Source organism: Copidosoma floridanum, unplaced genomic scaffold (genome assembly GCF_036245765.1).
Source record: "Copidosoma floridanum isolate Cflo_tuat_1 unplaced genomic scaffold, Cflo_Japanese_pri ptg000016l, whole genome shotgun sequence".
NCBI lineage: Eukaryota > Metazoa > Arthropoda > Insecta > Hymenoptera > Encyrtidae > Copidosoma > Copidosoma floridanum.
Window position 1 is genome coordinate 11,535,964 of NW_028321893.1, and position 21,651 is coordinate 11,557,614.

Here is a 21,651-nt window from a genome sequence, read left to right on the forward strand (position 1 = left end):
ATTTTCAAAAGCTGACTGTTGCTCGTCAGTCCATTACCACTTCACGTCTTTGGACATGAGCTTCGTTAAAGACGATTTCTTTTCAACGAGGTCCAGAATAAATGTGAAATACCATCCAATCGGTCCTATAAATCTCTTAAGTTGTTTGGGGGTGGTGGGTGCTGAGTACTCCAAGATTGGCCTGACTTTGTCGAGATCTGTCTTGAGACCTTCCCCAACTACCACGTATCCAAGGTAGTTGACCTCTCCACACCCAAACTCTGATTTTTTGCGATTAATCACGAGATTGGCCTTCTTTAATGCCCATAACATAATCCTTTACCATTTGAGGTGGTCCTTGAACGTTTCCGTGATAATTATGGTATCATTTATGTACGTGTAAACATATGATTACCATTCTGGTTTAATAATCTGATCCATGATGGTCTGGAATGTAGCTGGGGCGTTGGTCAGTCCACAGGATGCGGGCGTGCGCACAGACTGATGTAATTCTTTGTCGGGTACAGCAAACGCTGTGTATTCCTTGCTACTCTCATCCAAAAGGATTTGATAATAGGCCTCGTTAAGGTCGATTTTTGAAATGTACCTGGTTCGACGAAATTTATCGAAGATGTCACCCATAAGTCGCACGGGATGAAAATTTATTCGTGTAATTTCGTTAATTTTTTGTCAATCTATACAAAAACAAAATTCCCCATTTGCCTTTGGCGTAAGAAGCGGACAAATACACCACACACTTTCAGATTCCTCGACGATTTTTCCATACAACAGTCGGTCTATCTCATCGTCCACGATCTGTAGGACTTTAAGCGCATACCGTCAGGGACGTTGTTCAATTAGGGAGGTGACCTTGCACACCGATACTGTGTTTGGCTGTGGTAGTGATACTGAGCTTTTCTGAGCGAGGGATTATCAGAGCGCCGAAGACTTTCTTCAGCTCTTGCTCCTCAGAAGGGGTCATCGTTATCAATTCTCCCGCAGCAGCGACCGCTGCTGAGCGTATCTGGTCGCTCTCATTTCCCTTAAATTCTTGCCAAGGACTTGTTGAAGTACGCCATTCATCCTTACTGTAATCTACGGTAACTTAGAAGGTTTTCAGGAAATCTATCTCAAAAATGGCTTCGTACTCCAATTTGTCCACTTATCCTAACATCAACGTCTTGGTAGTTTGCCTGATAGTTAAAGAAACGGTTACAATGCCTTGGACGGCTAGTACCTTGCCGTTGGCAACAGGAATTGTAGCGCGACAGGGCTGGAAACTTTTCAATCGCTTTGTGATTTCTTTCTCCAGATAACAGTGTACTGCACTGATATCTACGAGGGCTTGCATTCTAATACCTGGGACATCAAGCGGTAAATAGTGACGTGGGTTCTGTGCTAATGCCAAAATTTCTATTCCGTTTTCAGTTCCATATGTTCCCCACTCAAGTTCTCGACCCGTGGTGGACATTAAGTCCTCGTTTGACGGTAGAAAGCTCGGTTTCGGCCGCTCCTTCCATCCTTTGCTTCGGAGATGGGTGTTTTTTTCAACTTCCCTACTACTTAGGTCCTTTCTGTTCACGTAGTTGGCTATGGAGCTGACTCTTTTAATTGCTCCGTCTGTCCAGTCCTTAAAAGCAGATGTTTGTGCGTTCTGGCTCCATTCCGTGAGCCCATGGCTTGCTAGCATCGTATCCTTTGACGGAGCTAGTATTTCCTCTAGTTGCTGATGCACACTCTTCAATTAATCTGCCATTTTATCCTCTCCGGCTAGTGTAGTATTGGCTGTAGCGTTCAATGCATTTATCAGCTGCAACTCAGCGTTATCTTCGACGATAGGGGTGAGGATACTTGATACTGCCGCCACTTTCTTCGATGCAGTCTGCTTTCGGGGAACGGAGAATGTCGCTGGAAAGTAACAGTCCTCTGGTGGTGGGGCGGGCGGTATTCTCTGTCCTGCTGTTTGGTTAATTTAAAGTTTTTACCCAACAGTAGAAAATCATTGAAGCTGCCTATCTATACCCTTGAAATCGTACCGCGATAATAGGAATAAAGATTCCTATATTTCCGGTTTATTTGTTCATAGAGCAACAGAGGCGGGTAAATTTTATCTCATGGGGTTTGTAAATTGGATTGATTACACACAATATCCTCCTGTGGTGCCTGTGTTTGTTTTTCAGCTTCCTTATTTACCCTACTCTGTAGATTTTATATTCAGTAATGCAACTGGAAAGCAGTGATAAACTCGCCTATGGTACGCCAGTGGTATTTTTTTCACCGGAACCAATTACTGGTTTTCGCGTCAAACAATGCTAGCAACACTTTCAACAGTTCTTCCAGTAACAGGTTTTATGTCGTCATACATTCCCACAAGCGGATCAAAAAATCCTTCGGGTCGTCTTTAGCACGTCCGCAAAACTACACGTTTCAGCGAGTGAAAAGATCTAGCATGTATTTTTCGCACCTAATTTGCAATTCACGTTGGTGTGCTAATAATCCCATGCCTACTAAAGTCAAGTTCTGTAATCCGTATACAGCATTAGTGTTAGGAATATTTTTGTAAATTCCCCTACTTTGCCCAAACTGGTTAACCTGAGTCAAATGGCAGTGATCCCGAGACTCTGTCGCAGGGTTACATTCGCCCCTATTTCCACATTGCTGTGTGTGGCTATCAGTTTCTCGCATCATCCCACGATGTCCCGTTTGTGTACCCGTATTGTGTATCCAAGGTGCCGAGCAATCGTGGCTATGATCGGTAGGGTTGCTGTCTCACCACGTTACCCGATGCTCGTTCGCAGCACTATACCCTATGCCCAGCTTCCAAATTTACTTGGCGGCCACTATGACTGAGTGCCAAATTTTCCCCTTCGTCAATCGTTGTTCCACCTTGTTCCCTGTACACGGCCCCTGCGTTTTCTCCGGGAGCTTCACTTAACCCGGTTGAAAAATAAATTGTGTGGTTTAGTATTAGGAATCTTTGGTATATTAGATATTGAGAAAGGGCATGTGTGGGTGATATAAAGTGCTTGTAAAAAGTGCCGCCATTTATACATTTGCGCTTCATGATACAATGATAAAGATGTATCAATATTTGCTTGTATACCTATTGGACGTATTAAAATCTCTAGTTTACCTACAAGCATTAGAGTCATATTCCTTATATCGAGATTAGGTGAAAGACAGCTTTAAAAATTAATAATGAGAACTTATCTAAACTTAAGGTGCGAGTAAATGTCCGACTACTTGGTAGCTTAAGTGGTAGAGCAACTGTCTAGTAAATAGGAGGTTGTGTATTCGATCTGCACCCGGGGAGGATATTTTTCTCGTTCTTATTTATTTCTTAAGAAAATTTCTTGAAAAAGAAATTATGTGGTTTAGTATTATGAATCTTTAGTATATTCGATATTGAGAAAAGGCATGCGTAGGTGATATAGAGTGCTTATATAAAGAGTGCCACTATCTATACATATGTGCCTCATGATATAATGATAAAGATGTATCAATATTTGCTTGTATACCAATTGGACGTGTTAAAATTAAGATGTTGCCTACATATCTAACAAAGAGGAAGCTGAAGCCCAGTTTTCTTAGGCAACTTGATTTCAAACGTTGTATGGCCAAATCGCACAAGGTTGGGCTTATCGGGCTACCCATGGCAGAGCCAAATACTTGTTGGTAAATTTTGTCATTGAACTGAAAAATTGTCGATCTTAAAATATGACTTACCCCCTCGCAAAATTTGTATGCAACATCTGTCCGGAAATTATCGGTCCTTCCTCTACAACTCCACGCTGTAATGTTTAAGCGACCTTTGTGGGGTGTAAACGTAAACAGTAAAGCCTTACAAACTCAGCGGTTGCTTGTTGATACTTTTCGGACGTATAGTTAATGCGCAGCGTGTCTTTGCTTACAAAGTTATTTTTGAGTTTGGCGGATTTCATGTTTGTTAAAAATGACTGAAAAGCAGGATCAACGAATTTGCATTAAATTTTGCTTTTAACTCGGAAAAACGAATTTTGAAACTATTCAGATGATGCAGGAGGCTTTTAGGAATAAGTGTATCAGCAAAATACGAATAAAAGAGTAGTTTAATCGTTTCAAAGAAGGCCTCACTTCTGTTGATAGTGATTCTTACTCTGGCCAATTTCAGATCACAAAAACATTGGATAATATTGAGCTGGTGTGACTTTCAATCGAACAAGATCGTTATATGACTGAAGGGGAACTAGAAGAAGATCTTGGAATACCAAAAACTATAATTTGGGAAATTTCAACCTCAAATTTACAAATGACATGCGTGTGTGCGAAGTTCATACCGAAATTACTCAGCGTAGAGCAAAAACAGTTCCGCTTAGAAATTGCGTAGGACAACTTAGAAATGGTCAATAATGATTATACTTTGCTTAGAAAGATTATTACTGGTGATGAGTGATTGGTTTATGGTTATGATTCTGAAACAAAGCAACAGTCTTCTTAGGAGAAACACTTTGGAATGCCAAGACCAAAAAAAGCACGTCAAAGTCGAAGCAATGTTAAGTCAATGTTGACTCCTTTTTTTGATTGGAAAGGTGTTGTGCACCACGAATATGCACCAACAGGTCTGACAATCAGTAAAGAATTTAACCTTGAAGTTTTAAAACGTTTGCGAGAAGCAGTGAGAAGGAAACGCCTGAACTTTTGGTCAAATGGTGACTGGCTCCTTCATCACGATATTGCGCCAGCGCATTCATCGAATCTTGTGCAACAGTTTTTGATTAAACATCGTATCGCATTACTTCGACAACCTTCGTACAGTCAATAGTCCCGACATAACCCCCTGTGACTTTTGGCTGTTTCTAAAACTGAAAAACCACTTAAAAGACAGTGATTTGATGACAAAACGACGGTTGAGAATAATGCGACCAGAGAACTCAAAGCCATCCCTTAAAGTGAGTTCCAAAACTGTTTCGAGAACTAGAAACATTGCTGAAACCGTACTGTTCAATCGAATGGATATGACTTTGAAGGATGCACCGGATAATGAAGAATAATTCCAGCGTGGAGTTGTAGAGGTAGGCCCAATACTTTCTAGACAGACCTCGTATTGTAAGGTTTATTTTGTCTTAAGTATTTCCAATTATCTTTCATATTGTCTATTATTAAGTCTTCGTCTGTGTTAGTGAATAGACTTACGACATTAAGACTAATGAGTGTATAACCATCAGGTATGATGAAGTTTTCATTTTTTCTTTTAGTTCAAAACTATTTTTTATGTGTGATTTAGCTGTAAGAATATCATTATTTAAAAATTTAGTTAAAAATTTAGCAAGTTTGCAAGTAGGATAATTTATGGCAGATATAATTATTCATGTGGAGTTGTGCATTTTGTGAATTTTAACAAGCCCATAACATTTTGACAAGCTTGTATTACAAACATTGAGGTTGACAACTGTCTTCTCTCCAAATATATCGCACTCGTACCACTTCTTTAACAGTGTGTTAGTGTATTCAATAATTTTTTGTAACGGGCTTCTCTGTAGTAGTTTGTAATATTTTGTGTTAGAAAGTTGGTCTTTTTTTTTTTTGTATATATTTGTCATTTTCTATTATTACTGTTGTGTTACCCTTGTCAGATTTAGTTACTAGAATATTTTTCTTACTTTTAAAAAATTTTTTAGTAAATACTAAATTTCGCTTAGCTACTTCATCTTCAAATGATATTGATAGTGCTTTTCGAATAAAATGGTTAGATTGTAAGATTTCGTTGCGTATAGAGTCATAATTATTGCTTTTACTGAATGTAGTTGCTTCAATACATTTAAAAATCAATTATATCTTTTTTGTTGGGTTTGTCTGTGAAATAAAATTTTTCACCATATTTTAAAATATTTATGACTTCTTCTGGTTCTTCTTAAGTGGTGAGATTGTGTAACCATTTGACGTTGTTATTACTATAATGCAGAAGTACATTACTATTATCCGATAAGACGGTGATACATCGTGAGTGGGAAACATACAAATCTTTTGTTTTGCTTGGGAAATTCGTAATACATTTTGTATGTTTACTATTGGATGTAATGTCAATTTTATTATTAAGTGTTAGCTTATCTCTAGATACACTACTAGCTCTGTCAAATAAGAGCCTTTGAAATTTCCAGTTAAAATTTTGTTTTATTTCTTTTAACATAAAATCTAATTTGTTATCATAAAAGTCGAAAAATTTGCGTAAAACTAAACTACTCACATCATGTGAATTAATTTGTTTCTTGAATTTATCTATATTATTACTTCAATATCTTAAATTTACATTAATATCGCTAATTCCATTATTCAGAACTGATTTTTGTATAAAGGTAATAAGATCATGATTTTTTTCTGGAACTATTACAATTAAAAAAAATATTTTTCAGACTCTTGACTAAGTTTTATATATGTATGTGGAAAACCGAGTATTGTCTGAGCTTGATTAAAAAAGGGTAATTATATCGGCATATTCTTTTATTTCTAAGAATAAAAGTTAAATCGCGAAAAAGATTAACTATACCAACACCGAACAAAAACTTTATCTTAGGAAAAATATAAAAAAGATGCATATCTGTCCTGAGCTGAAAATAGAAAAGGAGACGTGTGTGTTCTTCGTAATTGTTATTTTAATTTTATATTGTTGTGACCTTTAGTTGTAGTGCACTTGAAGAGGGCCTATAAGGTTTTGCGAAAATGCTATCTTTGCGTTTTACTTCAATAGGATCTGCTAGATGGCGTCAAAGTAAAATCAAAGTTACCTGCAATTGAAGTCAGTAAGTCTGTTAGTAACATTTCCAAGCAACTGCCGACGACACTCTGACATGTTACAATGAGCTAGCAACATACGCCGATTTCCATCCTAGTTCTTGACGATTATCAAGTTCTATGAAATTAAAGGTGTTCTTAACGCCAACGTCCCAGGCATAATACCCGGAGAGGTCGAGCCAGAGCACAACCAGCTCCAACCTTTAAGAGAGTCACGGCCATTCCTCTGACCAACCTAGTACTGTCAAAGCACCTCTTGCTACAATGGCAAGCCAGCAAGAACAATCTTGAAGAGTTTGGTTATTCTCTACTCAGCAACTTTTTTATGAAACCATTTATTCATATGTTGAATCATTGTCGACATTCAAAGAATATTGAATGTGTTTGCTAGATGTATGTGTTTAATCTACAGTCTATCTTTTTTCAGCCCCATTTTAAATTTTCACTTCAGAGATACAGTAAACAAAAATACGTGAAAAATCAGAAATTTCACATAGAATTAAACAAACTAAAATAAAAACAACTGTCGCTTTAAGAACCCACTGTAAATGGGGCCTAAAGTGTGCCAAATACGGTTTTTTCCACTTTACTCTCTTCAGGCTCGTCAAATAAAAAGAGTTTCAAACAAAAAATGTAAAACTTATAATTACGCATCGATCTGTGCAACTCTGATGTTAATAAATTAAAAAATGTATCTATAATTTTCCAAAACCCGAAAACAAGCGTTATTGTAAAAAGTCCATATCTTTGCAAAAGAAAAGTTTTTTTTTACGAAACTTAGGAAAAAAACAGCTCCTACCTTACTTAAAAATCACGATTTTGGAAGATTTAAAATTTTTTTAAACTTTTCGAAAAAATCATTTTTTTTAAAAAGCTCTATATCTCATAGACACTTGCATTCTTATACGTATTTTTGAGCTTAAATGTTTCTTAAAATGTTGTAGTTATATTGTTTATTATTTTTCGCTTTTTTAATTAATCGGTAATTGGCAAAAAATCGAGTATTTTTTAAAAAATCTAAAAAATTATTTTTCTTCGAGAAAAAAATTTTCTTTTTTACTTTTAAAAACAGTATCAAATAGCTGGTATTTTTTTTATAAATTTACATAAAAAAAATTTTTTATGCACGACCCTTAGAAGCCAAAATAATACTTTTTTTTTTTTTTAATCTAGTACCTTCATTTTTGCATATTAAGGGCTGAAATTTTTAGAGTTTTCAGTGGGCATACTTGGGGCCCACTCCTTTCGCTGGCAGTACTGATGTGTGGGAGTAGAGGGACTGCTGTGAGGATGTTCACGTACATGGATGTGTAAAAATATGCTTTTATAATACGTACCGTGTCGTAGCTTCAAGTGCACATAAAGCCTTTAAATGATCATGTATCTTGGGTGTTATGATGTGTTTTAAAGAAATAGTAGAATAGAATGTTAAAGAATCGTCAGGTAGATAATTTTTGTTAAGTATTGCTTTTTTTGGTAAAAATTAAATATTTATTTGACATATTACTTACGAAAAATTTTTAGTTAAATTAGAAGTTTATGGTACTTAACTAATACGCAGTTTTTTAATCGCAGGGTGCTCCCACCTTAACCGCTCATCGCTGGTGGAGTCTTCGCTGTACGAAGTGAGTATGAAAGAGTCGGCTTCGCTTTCTATATGATCGTCATCATCATCATCATCATCATCATCATCATCATTATCATTATCGTCGTCGTCATCGTCGTCGTTGTCGTCGTCGTCGTCGTCGTCGTCGCTTTTGACTTCACCGCAATCATCGGCCTAGCTTCCATGGATTGATCGCAAATAAGCCATGTATCCACTGACTGCGCCGGCTTGCCTGTCTCACGTTACTCTAGTTGCTTCGAGTCTGCCATCATCCACTGCTCCGACATTGCCACTTGATGGAGCTCCTCCACCTCTTCACTTTTGTCTGACATTTTTTCAAGCAATCTATGATAAGAAGAGCTATATGCAATTGCAGGAAACAACAAATAGCACAGTTAAACGTACCACACACTACTAAAGAATGTAAAATTGTGCTACGCTTGTCGCTCAACGAGTAATGCGATTGAAAGTCGACACATGCTCAGAAAAAATACATTTTTTAAGGTTAAGCTCATGCAGAAGGCCTATTTGTTTCAATATAATAAATAAAGCGACCACAGTTAATAGTAAACAAATAATAAAAGTAATCGTAGTAGCAAAAAACAGTATAAAACCGTACCTTTATTTCGAAATAAAATGATAATCGGAACATAATAACGAAGTCAAAACACTAACGGCTTGCTGACCATGTTCTCTCTTCGCTGCACAGTTGAGAAAGGAGCAGAAGCAAAAAGTGAAGTTGCCGAGAAACTTGATGCGCATTCTCTCCCCCCTCCCAACCACACTCCGGTACTGCAAGCGAAGGAGTGGTCCCCGAGTATGTATTGCTTGCCATTCAGTTTACAAATAATAGAGAGCGAATATGTCGTACTAGTATTTTTTGTATAAAAAGTACATATATTAAACTAATGAAATAGGAATTAAATGAAATAGAATGAAATAAGAACTCTAAAAATTTCAACCCTAAATATGTGGGTACTATATTTTTTTATATTTGATATTCACAAAGATAAGGGTACTAGATTTGAAAAAAAAAAAAAAATTATTTCGGTTCCAAAGGATCGTGCATAAACAGTACATTACGATACTAGTGCGCGAGCAAGGCGATTGACGCACTCGCTGGCGCTCGTGTGCGAAGACACGCGTGTGTCAATTACCTGACCTCTCGCACATGTGGTGTATACAACTTTTTGACACAACGTGCGCGGGGAACGAGATTATGATCCATCTAATGTGGCTCCTAAGATCTCGACATACACACGCACTCACACGAGTCCGTAGCGCGAGTTGTGAGTAGCGTGTGTAAATCGAGATCTTTAAAGCCACAACAGATGGCTCATAATCGAGGTCCCCGCGCATGGCGTGTCCAATTTTTTTTTTCATGTACATTTGTTTAAAAAATACCAGCTACTTGATACTGTTGTTCAAAATAAAAAAAAATCTTTTTTCTTGAAGAACAATCATTTTTTAGATTTTTCAACCGATTTGTTGCCAATTACCAATTTATTAAAAAAGCGCAGAATAATAAACAACATAACTACAACATTTTAAGAAAATTTTAAGCTCAAAAAAGAGTATAAAAATGCAAGCGTCTATGAGATGTCGAGCTTTTTAAAAAACATGATTTTTGTTGAAAAGTTCAATTTTTTCCAAAAGTTTGAAAAAGTTATTCTTTTGTATTTGATTGATTACTCAAGGCCTATTTCTTCTGCACAATAGTTTAACAGATAAGTGTGGGATCCTAAAATTGACCGTATGTACCCTAAAGGGACATATATTCGCGGACTAGCTTCGGACCGAAATCAATCACACCAGACGTCAGCGACACTCAACGCGAATAGCCGCCGCTAAGCTAGTCCGCGAATATATATCCCTTTAGTGTACGTCGTTGGTTGGGCTGCTGCTAATGTTTTTTTTTATTTACAGCATTAAACATATTACAGTATTCTATATGGTGTTAACACACATTCTTCTCAAAGAAGCAAGTTTAATTATAACTTGGGATGATTTTAAAGAATAAACCTTTAAAATTAAGATGTACACATTTTTATGCACTAAATTTTAAGTTTTTCAACCTATGATAATAACAAGTTTGTACTATTCCACAGAGCAATTGAACTTGATGCTAAAAATGCAGTTTTTTACTGCAATAGAGCAGCTGTACATAGCAAATTAGGAAATCACTACCAAGCCATTAAAGACTGTCAGACTGCCCTATCCATCGACTCTTCATACAGTAAGGCTTACGGAAGATTGGGGTTAGCTTATTCTAGTTTGAATAAATTTAAAGAAGCTAAGGAATGTTATGAAAAAGCTCTGAAGTTAGAACCAGATAATGAAAGTCTTAAAAACAATTTGCAAATTGCTGAAGAGAAACTTTTTCAAATACAACCTGAGATAACTGATACAGGGCGTGCATCGAACATTGTTCCAAACGTTGATTTAAGCTCTTTGCTTAGTGATCCTTTCTTAATGAACATGGCTAGACAGATGCTTTCTAATCCAGCTATGCAAAATATGATGAGTAATATTATGAGTGGACATGCTGAACAAGGTGAGAGGATGGATGCTTTAATAGAAGCGTACGTATTACAATTTTTCTAATCAATTGCTTTAAATATACACTATTTGTTGTTTTGTCTCATAAAAAAGTTAACGTATATATATTAAGTTTAAAATCTTCTTAAAAATACATTTTTATAATTTTCGTGTAAACTGCACTGTACTTGAAGCTTCAAGAAAATTTCAGAGAAAACAGATTTGCATTAATAAATAATTCTTCCGTGCCAATGAAGCCAGGCTGTTTACTTTTTTAATGTAAATCTCATGTCTTGGCACTACGATTTCTGATAAATTTGTGTAGCTCTCAACCGATTTTTGTTGGTTTTTATTCATAACCAACAAAAATTCGCCTAATTAGAGCATAGTTAAAATTTTCACCCACAACTAGCTTGTTTATAGCCTCCACAGTTTTGTGTTAAAGAGAAAAGTGCCGGAAAAAATTACTACACCCTTAGTAGTCTGTGCAAATCACGAATTTTTTAGGACAACTGAATTACTTCGAAAAATTTTTGGCAACCCAATCACGGGTTGGAAAAGACGTTTTTTTGATCGTAGCATTTTCTCTTCAGACTTTTTGAAACAAACCAGTGAAAGGAAAGCATGCTTGTAACTAATACAGCTATTCTAGGGGTCGCGGGTTCGATTCCCGGTGAGTGCAGTTATGTTAAATAAAAAGAAGCACTTATTTTTTAAGTGAAACTTCTTTAGGCGCGCCTTATATGGGGAGTTAACCCGTAAAAAGAGTGAGCGAGCGAATGCTGCCATGCACACACATACACACGTGTGTATGCGCGCGCTCGTGTGTGTGTGTGTGTGTGCATATACCAACTGCGCCGTAGGCAAGGGATCCTTGTCTGCCTTCCTTCTTCTCTTTCCCTCTATCTATATATATGATTTAGCTTCTCTCTAGCTCTATATATAAAGTAGACAGTCAATCTGAGAAATTACCAGCGCAAGCCAACAGATTAATAGTCAAGCTTTTACCCATCCGACTACCAATCGCGGCCAACTCTGCTTAACTTTTCAGATCGACGAGACTGCAACTCTACTGCTGCGCCACCATATCGGTAGTAGGGATACCTACTGCTGCGTGGTGGAAATCGTAACGTGGCTGTAATACGGGCTAAACTGGGCCTCTGTTACAACTAAGGTACTGTCAGGTAAATAATGTATGATACAAAACATTGCTTGATCTCTTTGAAGTCTTTGAAAAACATAATAAAAATCGTTTTTTTCCTATTTATCTTTTTGTATGTATACATGTATGTAAAAGAACGTACGTAAAATATTAAATATGTATAATAACTACTTTTAAAAGCAAGTAATAACGCTGTATCTTAAAAGAGAAGCAGAATTGGCTAAAATTAATTATTTCTATGGGTTTCCTAAAGGGTATCTACGTGATTAAGGTGCACACATAGTGAGGGGTTAGACTATAAACAAACATAGCCTAAATTTTTTTATATTTTGACTGTATCTTGAAAAGAGTAAGTCGAAAAAATTTTTTTTATTTAGTATGGCATGTTTGGCAAATCAATACGGACGTTGACAAAATCTTCAAAAAAAATTTGTTACAACATAACCTTCCAAAATTAGAAAAATAGTTGTATCTCGAAAAGGTTGCCAGATAGGCCAAAAATAATTCTACGCATAGAAAATAACTATTAAGGTGGAAAAATATGTTACATGGATTTATACAAATAATCGTAATAATCCTAAAAATAATGAGTCATATCTCAAAGGCAAAGCTACAACCATCTTATCCTACCTATAAATTGATTTATTTTCTGTTCTCTATAATGTATTATAAAAAAAATTGTCACGTGACCAAAACCTATATTATTTTTATTATCTTTGAGATCAGTAGAAATTAGTTAAGCATGGGTGAATTTCAATATTAAATTATAAGTTGTTATGGAAAATGAATGAAACAAAAAATTACAATTTTACAATAGAGAATAGCTATGTGTCTATCGTTTTCCTCGATAAGATATAGTGGATTATTTTACTTTTATGATAGCCAAAATTTGAAAAAAGGGTTTATTTGTCCGATACAAAGATTCCAACAAGAATTCGTTGTACACGTTTGATCTCATATCAAATGCACGTATATTAATTTAAAATAAAAGGAATTTTTGTCCCGCGTAATGAGACAAAAGTACCTTCCTTCGGCGCAGTATAGTGAAAATTTTTGTTTCATTCTGCAATACATGACCAACAATTCGTACATGTATCACATATATCATAGCAATCATGGAGGTATTTAGAATGCGCGAGTTATAACATAAATAATATATTAAGGTATTTGTATTCTATGCATGCGCGAGCTCGACTACGTAATAATTTTAAAATTTTCACTATTTTAATACGGGATTTTTAAAGATCTATTAACATTAGGTGTACTCTAATTTTCTTAGTTTTTATTATACCGAGTTGAATAACATTTGAGTTGGAAGTTTCATTTCTGCCGGAGATCCCGAGACCCACACCTGGTTTTTTTTTTTCTTACGATATTTTGGACGGTAAAAAATTTCGCGATGTCGTCGTATTTTTTTGCTTGAGAGTGATTTTCAAAAGCTTATAACTCCAGTTCTATTTAAGCTGAAGACTGTTTTTTTTGTATATTCAATTTGTACAAATAAGGTTTAAAATACCACTTGTAAAAAAATTAGGAATAATTTAAGATTTTTATTAATAATTCAAATGTTTTAATAAATTTTGAATAATTGCTCCAACCTTGTAGCAGGTTGTAAGTATGACCTTCCTATCCATGTTCAATTTTCTTAAAAAAAGCACTTTTTTGATCAGAGCAAAAATGATTATTACTGTTGTAGAAAAATAAATTAACTTAACGCGCTACGTGTCTCATCATCGTGTGGGTGCCACTTTACGCTCTTCTTTTTTATGCTGCATTGGCTTCCTTTGGAATATACATTAACATTTAACTTTTTTAATTAAATAGTTGTATTTGTTTGTCAAAAAGGTGGTATAACAGATTGAAATGAAACAATGTTATTAATAATTAGTACATAAATAAAAAACATCTTTGTTTGAGAAAAATTTACTTTTTCAACACTTGTCAATACTATATTAAATGCATCTCGTTCCATACGATATCATTGTGTATATTATTGTTTACAAAAACAAAAATGGCCTAATTATTTATAAATATTAAAGCTCCATTCAGTGTCCTCAAAAATACTCCTCAAATGAGTGTCATTTCAGCAATTGTTGGTTCATGTCTTAACTATTTATGACTCATATTTTATTTGCATATTTTATTGATACAAAACCTTAGTAACGAGTGACTCGTTGATTTACTTTTAATGATGTAGTACTTGTCTAAGTTTAAATTTACATTGATAAATAGTTAATGAGACGAGTCAAATACAAGTATCTCTTCTACCAGCGTAGTAGTAACTCACTATAGTTTGCCAGTTATAACCGGGGTTATAACCGAGAGGACCTCATAACAAACCCTTGTGTCAAGTGTTGATCATTTTGCACTAATTCTTAGTAATGGTTTGATTGAATTACTAATGCATTTATTTTTAGTTAATAAATAAATAGAATTTCCAAATATAAAAAAGAGGACTTCAACGAAAAATCAGTGTATCGTTATTTGTGATGTCTCAGAAAGTGATGCATTTATAATTCAAAATTCTGTACCAGGCATCCATTAAAATATGGACCAAGCTACAGTACATCCATTTTCCATTTACTTCAAAGATGATAAAAATTAGTTAAAATAATGAAGTTTGCTTTTTATATCGGAATGCTTACATCACTGTACAGTTTGTATTACATTGTAAAACAGTTAGTAAATTTTATAAGAACTAATTTAAAAAATGTAAACAAAGTCATACATTTTTTAGAAGGTGCCAGTGAGTACTACGATGATAAAAAGAATTTCATCAGTCTTATGCATCGTTTTGAGGACTTCCATTAATCAGCTGAGTAGCACTTTTGCCCAACTTCCTATGGGAAAGGATCATGTGACGAAGTAGGTGGCACACTCAAAAAAATTGCTACTGCAGCATTCGTCCTCAATGGATGAATGGTCCAGTCCATTCTCTTAAAGAATTATTTAACTGGGTGACAGAAGTTTTGCCAAACATAACCTGTCGTTATTTAAGTAGTGCTGGATATGAAAAAGAAAAAAAGTACTGGTCCTGCGTTTTCAAAAAGCATTGACAATAAAGAGATATTTAGGAGTGGCGTTGGCATAGGATTAGGGACATAGCATACGTAAAAATGAGAATACGTTAGAATCTAAATGCTACTTACTACTACTATTTGATGTGATTTTTAACAAGGTATTTTTAATATGGTATTGACAGATAATAATACTCTAATGTTTGTTTTACACAAAGGTGTTTTTTTATTATGTAAAAATTATTACTATTATTTTTTTTATTTTTTATACTGTCTCCTCGACGAACAAATAGAATCGTTTCATTAAAAAAATTAAATTTTATGTATATTTCAAAGGAGAACAAGTAGAAACAAAAAAAAAGGGCACGAAGGGGCACCTGCGCTGATGTGACAGCCTGTTAATTAATTAATTTTTTTAAGACACAAATAATAATTTGTCTATTTATCAAACTAGTGTTTTTTGTAACATCTTGTATAGTTACTAATTTCTTTCGAAAATATTTTTTCCTAAAGCTCATTGTTTTACTTGAGAAAGAAAACCTTCTGTAGCTTCAATAGAACCGTGGTAATGAATTTTTGAAAATTGTTCCTTAATCCCAAAATCACTGATATCGCGAAATTTTTATTTTTTTTCCTACATGAAAACTGTTGTGAAAAAAAACGTGTCATTTTTTTTAACATAGAAACCGTAAAATAAGTTTTAGCCATATCATAAATATGTTGGTCAGTTTTTGTTAAAATCTGTACAATTTTTAAACAAACGTATCATTTATTGATTTCATTGAAAAATGCAAAGAATCAAAAAATTTTTTAAAAATTTGTTTGTAATAAATCAAAAACTAATTTTCAACATCTTCAAACGTGCTTTGATTTTCGTTTTTGTATGGCGCAACTGAATCCCCAAACGTGAACTTTGTATGGTCAACTCTTTTGTACAGTTTCAATAGTCAGAGAGTTTCAGCCTTACAAATAATGTCACTGGACCTATGTAGGGATTGATCATCTTAAATCTGTGCACCTATTACTTAATGGTCAAAAACTAACATCAAAGATAAGGAAGTTCAGGCTAACTTTTACACCGCAGAAGCTCAACTCAACGCTAAAGCTGAGTCTGCAGTAGCCCACTGTCTACCTATGTTTTATGAACAATCTCAATTCATAAGAATTATTAACAAACGGGATCTGCAGCTTGCTGGCATCTCAATTTGAAAAAAACTGACAGTGGAGAGCAGCAAGGATCTCTTACAGTTTAAGAAATGAATATTTTAAGCTTGTTTTGTTTTAGAGTTGTGCAGCAGGTTTTATTTCGCTGAAAACAAGCAGTTACTTAACGTTGGCAAACCTCTTCAGAAAACAGCAACCTGCATAGCCTCAACCCATTTATCTGCTTTCAAAGGTTACTCAGAGTTGGCGGTTGACTCTGAAATGCATCTTTCGCTAACGATGTAAATCATCTGATCATCTTACCAAATAAATGCATCCTCGTCAGATGCCCAACGCAAGAGGTATACTCTTTCACGCTTTACAGAGGCTCCCAGTTAATGTTGTCAGAACTGAGATTATTTAAAATTACAAGAGCATGACAGCTGATGACTGATACCGTTTAAAATAGCACTACATGTGTATGTTATACTTGCAACCACTCAAATCAGCTTATTAAGTTACACCCGCAAAGAAGGTTGATATGACTAATCTTGTCTGCGCAGGTTCTATCTTCATGTTCTTCTCAAAAGGAGTTAGATCTTCATGAGGCTACTTAAAAATGTTTATATGCATGGTTACAAGGGCAACGCATATCGCAACAGTCTTTGATCTCATTACTGAGGTGTTTCTCATAGCTTTCTTCACAGTAAGTTATCCCAAGTTAGCGGTCATGGACCACCCTTCCGTCACGGTTGCTCAACTTTTTGACAGAGTTTAGTTTGATGCTATGGATACTCAATGAATACACTCATAGACGTATACGCTGAATAGTCCAACTGATTGCGGCAAGATTATGTTGTAAGACACTGTTTGTAACACATTTGTCGTATGTATGATACTCGTCTTAAGTGGATAATTTTTCGTTGATGGAAGTGGTATTCTGGTTACCGAAATTTTGGGAGTAACATCGCGTTTCATGAGAAATTACTTCAAAATAGCGATTGAGCTATGTACCCAAATGACCACGTACCCAAACTGGTCATTATTGATGATTAAATGCACTAACCATCCAGTAGTGACAGGATTGTTGACTTATTTACTAAAGTTAGTGATTATAGAAATACAATTAATCTGTACAATGCAAAATACATTTTATCAAGGTAAAAGCCGGAGTGATGTATTGCTTAGCTTGTAATATATAATTATTTTTAGATATTTACGAGATCGTGTGCAAATACATTTTTTAAGACAAGTATTTTTACAAGAAGCCTATTGGGACGCTCCTTCACGACGATTTGGTACCTGTTTTTGTATTTCAATTAAAATCTACTGGAACACTATCGATTTCGGACTTCTTTCGGATAACGAGTATCTGCAGGTGACTAGAAAGTGGGTCAAAAGACGTGACACGACACATAAAGTTTCAATCATGTCGCATGAATAGTTTTGAAGTCCCCTTTACTATTTGGTTAAGAACACTTAATCATTTTAAGAGCTCCTTATTATTTTGGCATTGAACAACAAAAATCACTGCTGTACATGGTCAATATTATGCTAATCAGGTACACTTGCGAATACGCGTTTAACATTCTCGTAAAAAACGGTTTACTGCTTGTGAAACATAAAAAATGCTTGCGTAAATACGCCAACGTTCTTAGATAACTCGTAAATGCAACAATTGATTCGTTATCAAAGTAAAAAATCATCTTACAACAGAAAAAAAAATTTCAACCTGTTTTGTTAGGCCTACTCCTTAAAACGGTGCTGTCAATACTGTAACAAGAATCGAGCACGCAAAAAATGGTTCTTTTGCCCTAAGAAAGCATTGACCGTTTGCCGCCGTAAAGCAATGAGTAAGAAAAGTAGAAAAAATGCCAGCAAATTTTACAATGGTGCTTACATCCTTAAGACTTAGTCAGTTAAAGAGAACAACATCCTGATACATGACGAAAAACGCCAATACATCACAAGATGACGATCTCTCTGACGACGACGTCGACAAGAATATATAGAAGCGTGAGGAGAAGAGAAAGGATGCCAAAATTATCGAAAGGGTACTAAACAGGTGTGGGTCGCGGGACTCACGACAGATGTAAAACATTAAAGAATATGTTATTGAACTCGGTAGTATTTGATTGTCTATGATAAAAATAGTAGTTTTCGTCAATTAAGTGCTATCGTCTCCAGGGCTAACTTGCGGTCCAAGGGACCTGCGAAACAGAGCCCGAGGGACGTAAGGCAGATAAATGAATATTATAGATTAAGAAAAAGTAAACTATGTGCATATTTTTTTTTGTTCATTAACATATAAACAACGTGAACGAGAAAGAATAATAATAGACAGTAGAGAGTATCTATACTACCTACCTCCACAAAGGTACATAAATTAGTTTAACAAACGTTCGTGTCTATTACTTTCTCTGTTCCTATAAAAATCGAATTGGCGTGCTGCACAGCACAATCAATAAGGTCCCCGACTACCAATCCTAAAGATGTAGTTCGATTCTCGGAGTCAGTAAAATTTCAGAATTTTATTTATACACAAATAATGTATAATATATATGCGTACGTATGTGTATACTATATATACAATGTATATATATATATATATATATATATATATATATATATATATATATATAATTAAATTATGATATACTCTTCTATGTAGCTATTTATACGGGTAGTACACTTCATAAGCGAAAGAGAGCAGCAGTAAGCGCGCGGACAAAGAGACAGAGAGTTAAGCTGAGCTGAGCCGAGTTTACCCGGAGATCGGCCGTGTTCTTCGATTGCTTTTACTCTCTCATTCGCACACTCTCCTGTACAGCATACTATGTATGCAATATATATCTACATATTTTTCGTAATGCTTTTTCGTTATGGTCACCACGCATCACTCACGTTTACTTACCATGCTCTTGCGCGCCTATAGATGTTTCACATCAAAAAATTTAGTTAAAAAGTTGCAGTTATCGTATAATGGTTGCGCGCTACTGGCAACGTTTAATGGACCAATAAACATACCATCACCATAGGTTGCTTTTGCATATCACAGTCTAACATTGTCGATTTGGGCTCCTTGTGCTTGCCTTGGTTGGATGCGCACCAGGTACAAACCCTATTTTTCCTACTAAGGGCACACCCGACCCTGAAAAACACCCGAGGTAGGAAAAACAGTACTCCCGACGCCTTTACTGACTTGCTACTGCTCATAATGCATGTACCTGGATAAAAATTTTATGGTCCTGGAATGAAGCAACTGGAGTGTATAACGTTTGAAAAATTATGTTGTCAGCATGATCTTCCCTATGCTAGAGAGAAATATATAGATAAATGTGTAAAAGCTAATAGGGCATTGGCCAAATTTACTTTTTCGCGTATGCCTGGTTATAATTAATTGTTAAGTTAGTTAAAAAGTTTGAAGTATCATGATTTTCATACTGTGTGAAATGTAAAAAATGTTTTAATATGCAACTATTGTAGGGAGAATGTGTACAGATGTTTGAATTATTTTCATTCTCTGCAGTAAGACTTATGTTGTTCAAAAAAAATTTTAAGAGGGAGCTTTAAAAAATTAGTGCATTTAAAAATAATTCGTATATTAAACAGTCAAGTAGATTATCTGATTTAATTTAAAGATTGCGTAGAGAAATAAAGTTGATGAGAAATCTTTCGTTCTAAGGAAAGGAATGAGTTACAAATACGTTTTTTTTGTTTAATATATATTATGTGGGAGTAAAAAAAATTCCGTATTTATACAAATGAGATAGATTGGTATACTTTATTAATGTACATAGTAAATCAGATTATTATCAACTTTTTTTTTCATTTCTTATCTTATAATTGATATTTCCTTTCAGAGGTCAACAGTTAGCTCAACAAATGCAAACGGCAAATCCAGAACTGATTGAATCTCTTCGTCGTCAAATAAATGAAAGTCCAAGTGATGTGGAATCGACAAATAAAAAAGATTTATGAGGGAAAATACAAATTAAATATCTTCTTAATGGATTACAAGTTTAATAATAATATAATACTTAGTAATTAAAAATGTATAATTTCTACGTTACGTCTGTTTTTTTTATTAAAAATATGGTATTTTTTGTGGTTTAACATTAATTTTAAAATAATAGAAAATTATTTACGTATAATTACACATTGTTATGTACACAAACGGTTTTAATTTTATTTTAGCTGATTATCTGTAATAGAAATGAAAATTATCTAGTTGCTAATTTACCAAATGATTTACTGATTATTTGATTTTGAAAGCATAATAGCTTTTCTTCATTGACAATTCATCAGCTGGTCACATTATTTAAAAAAAACGATTTTCAGGAGCTCAAAGTAAAGTTATGCCGTCACAAGGGCGTATAATTATGTATTGAAAGGATGAAACAGAGGAAAAAACTTGAACTTGATCAAACGATTTAGATAAGATGAAAGGATTTTGACATAGTGGCTGAAAGGTTGCAACATCACTCGAAACAAGAAACACCATCCTGTTAAACAAATAAAATAAAATAATGCAGGGAAATATTGGAAACAGGTGTGCTAAATTACTATTCATAAAAAACGAGCAGAATTAAGAATGTTTAGGGTTACTAGTTTCCACCGTAATAAAATATATCTTCAGTAGTAAAAAAATGTGACAAGATGGTAATCACAAAATTAAATAATAAGTACACTAATGTATAAAAAGTTTTACTTTAATAAAACAAATATTTTATCTCGAAATAATCATACATAATGATTTAAATTCCAAAAGGACTAAGTATATCACGTGCTTAAAATGCTTTCCTATTTTCATAGTTACTCTAAGACGTCATTCTCAGTGCATAAAAAAATCAGACGGTTACTTCGAATAGTCGCACGATAAAAACAAGCTGCTAAACTTATGCAAAACACTATGTCTTGTTTGTAAGGCACGACTAATCTATAAGGTGTCAGAAAAAAAAGTGTTATTCGAATAACAGAATTTAATTTTATATTATTACGTTATTATATGCAACTACTTAATAGTATTAAAATGCTAACTTTGAGTTTAAACTAACAAACCCTTTTTCAGACATTTTGGAACATTTCTCGGTATTAAGTGTCTTTATAACGACACTACAGGTGAGATTGGTCAGTAAAAAAAAGTGTATTTTTAGAAGATCTACAATTTTAATATTAAAAATTTTATGTACAAATGTGCTGTTCAAAAATAAGATAGCGTCAAACGATTCTTTGGCTATATTGAAATGATTTTTGTTGATTTAATTGTGAAGACAGCGCTTTATAAAAATCTAACTGTACAAAAAAATTCTATTTTGATGAGGTCTACAATTTTTGTATTTGTCGTTTTGTTGTATGACTAGAATTTATTTCTGCAACAGGCAAAAACTTTTTATTTTACTATTTTCGTATATATTTCACTTTAGAGGGTGTTTGCA

General features: G+C 34.5%; 1 protein-coding gene across 4 annotated transcripts in view; it reads left to right on the forward strand.

The window, feature by feature from the left end:
- LOC106638809 (small glutamine-rich tetratricopeptide repeat-containing protein beta) overlaps positions 1–20,893 on the forward strand; it is a 170,188-nt gene extending 149,295 nt beyond the window's left edge. For 3 of the 4 annotated variants that reach the window (XM_089592320.1, XM_014352171.2, XM_089592322.1), the window contains exons 3-4: positions 10,462–10,935; positions 20,077–20,893. In XM_089592320.1, coding sequence (XP_089448446.1) covers positions 10,462–10,935; positions 20,077–20,194 — 592 coding nt within the window. In that variant the 3' untranslated portion in view covers positions 20,195–20,893. The remainder of the gene's footprint in view (positions 1–10,461; positions 10,936–20,076) is intronic. The other variant, XM_089592321.1, reaches the window with a different exon arrangement.
- The last annotated feature ends 758 nt before the right edge of the window (positions 20,894–21,651 follow it).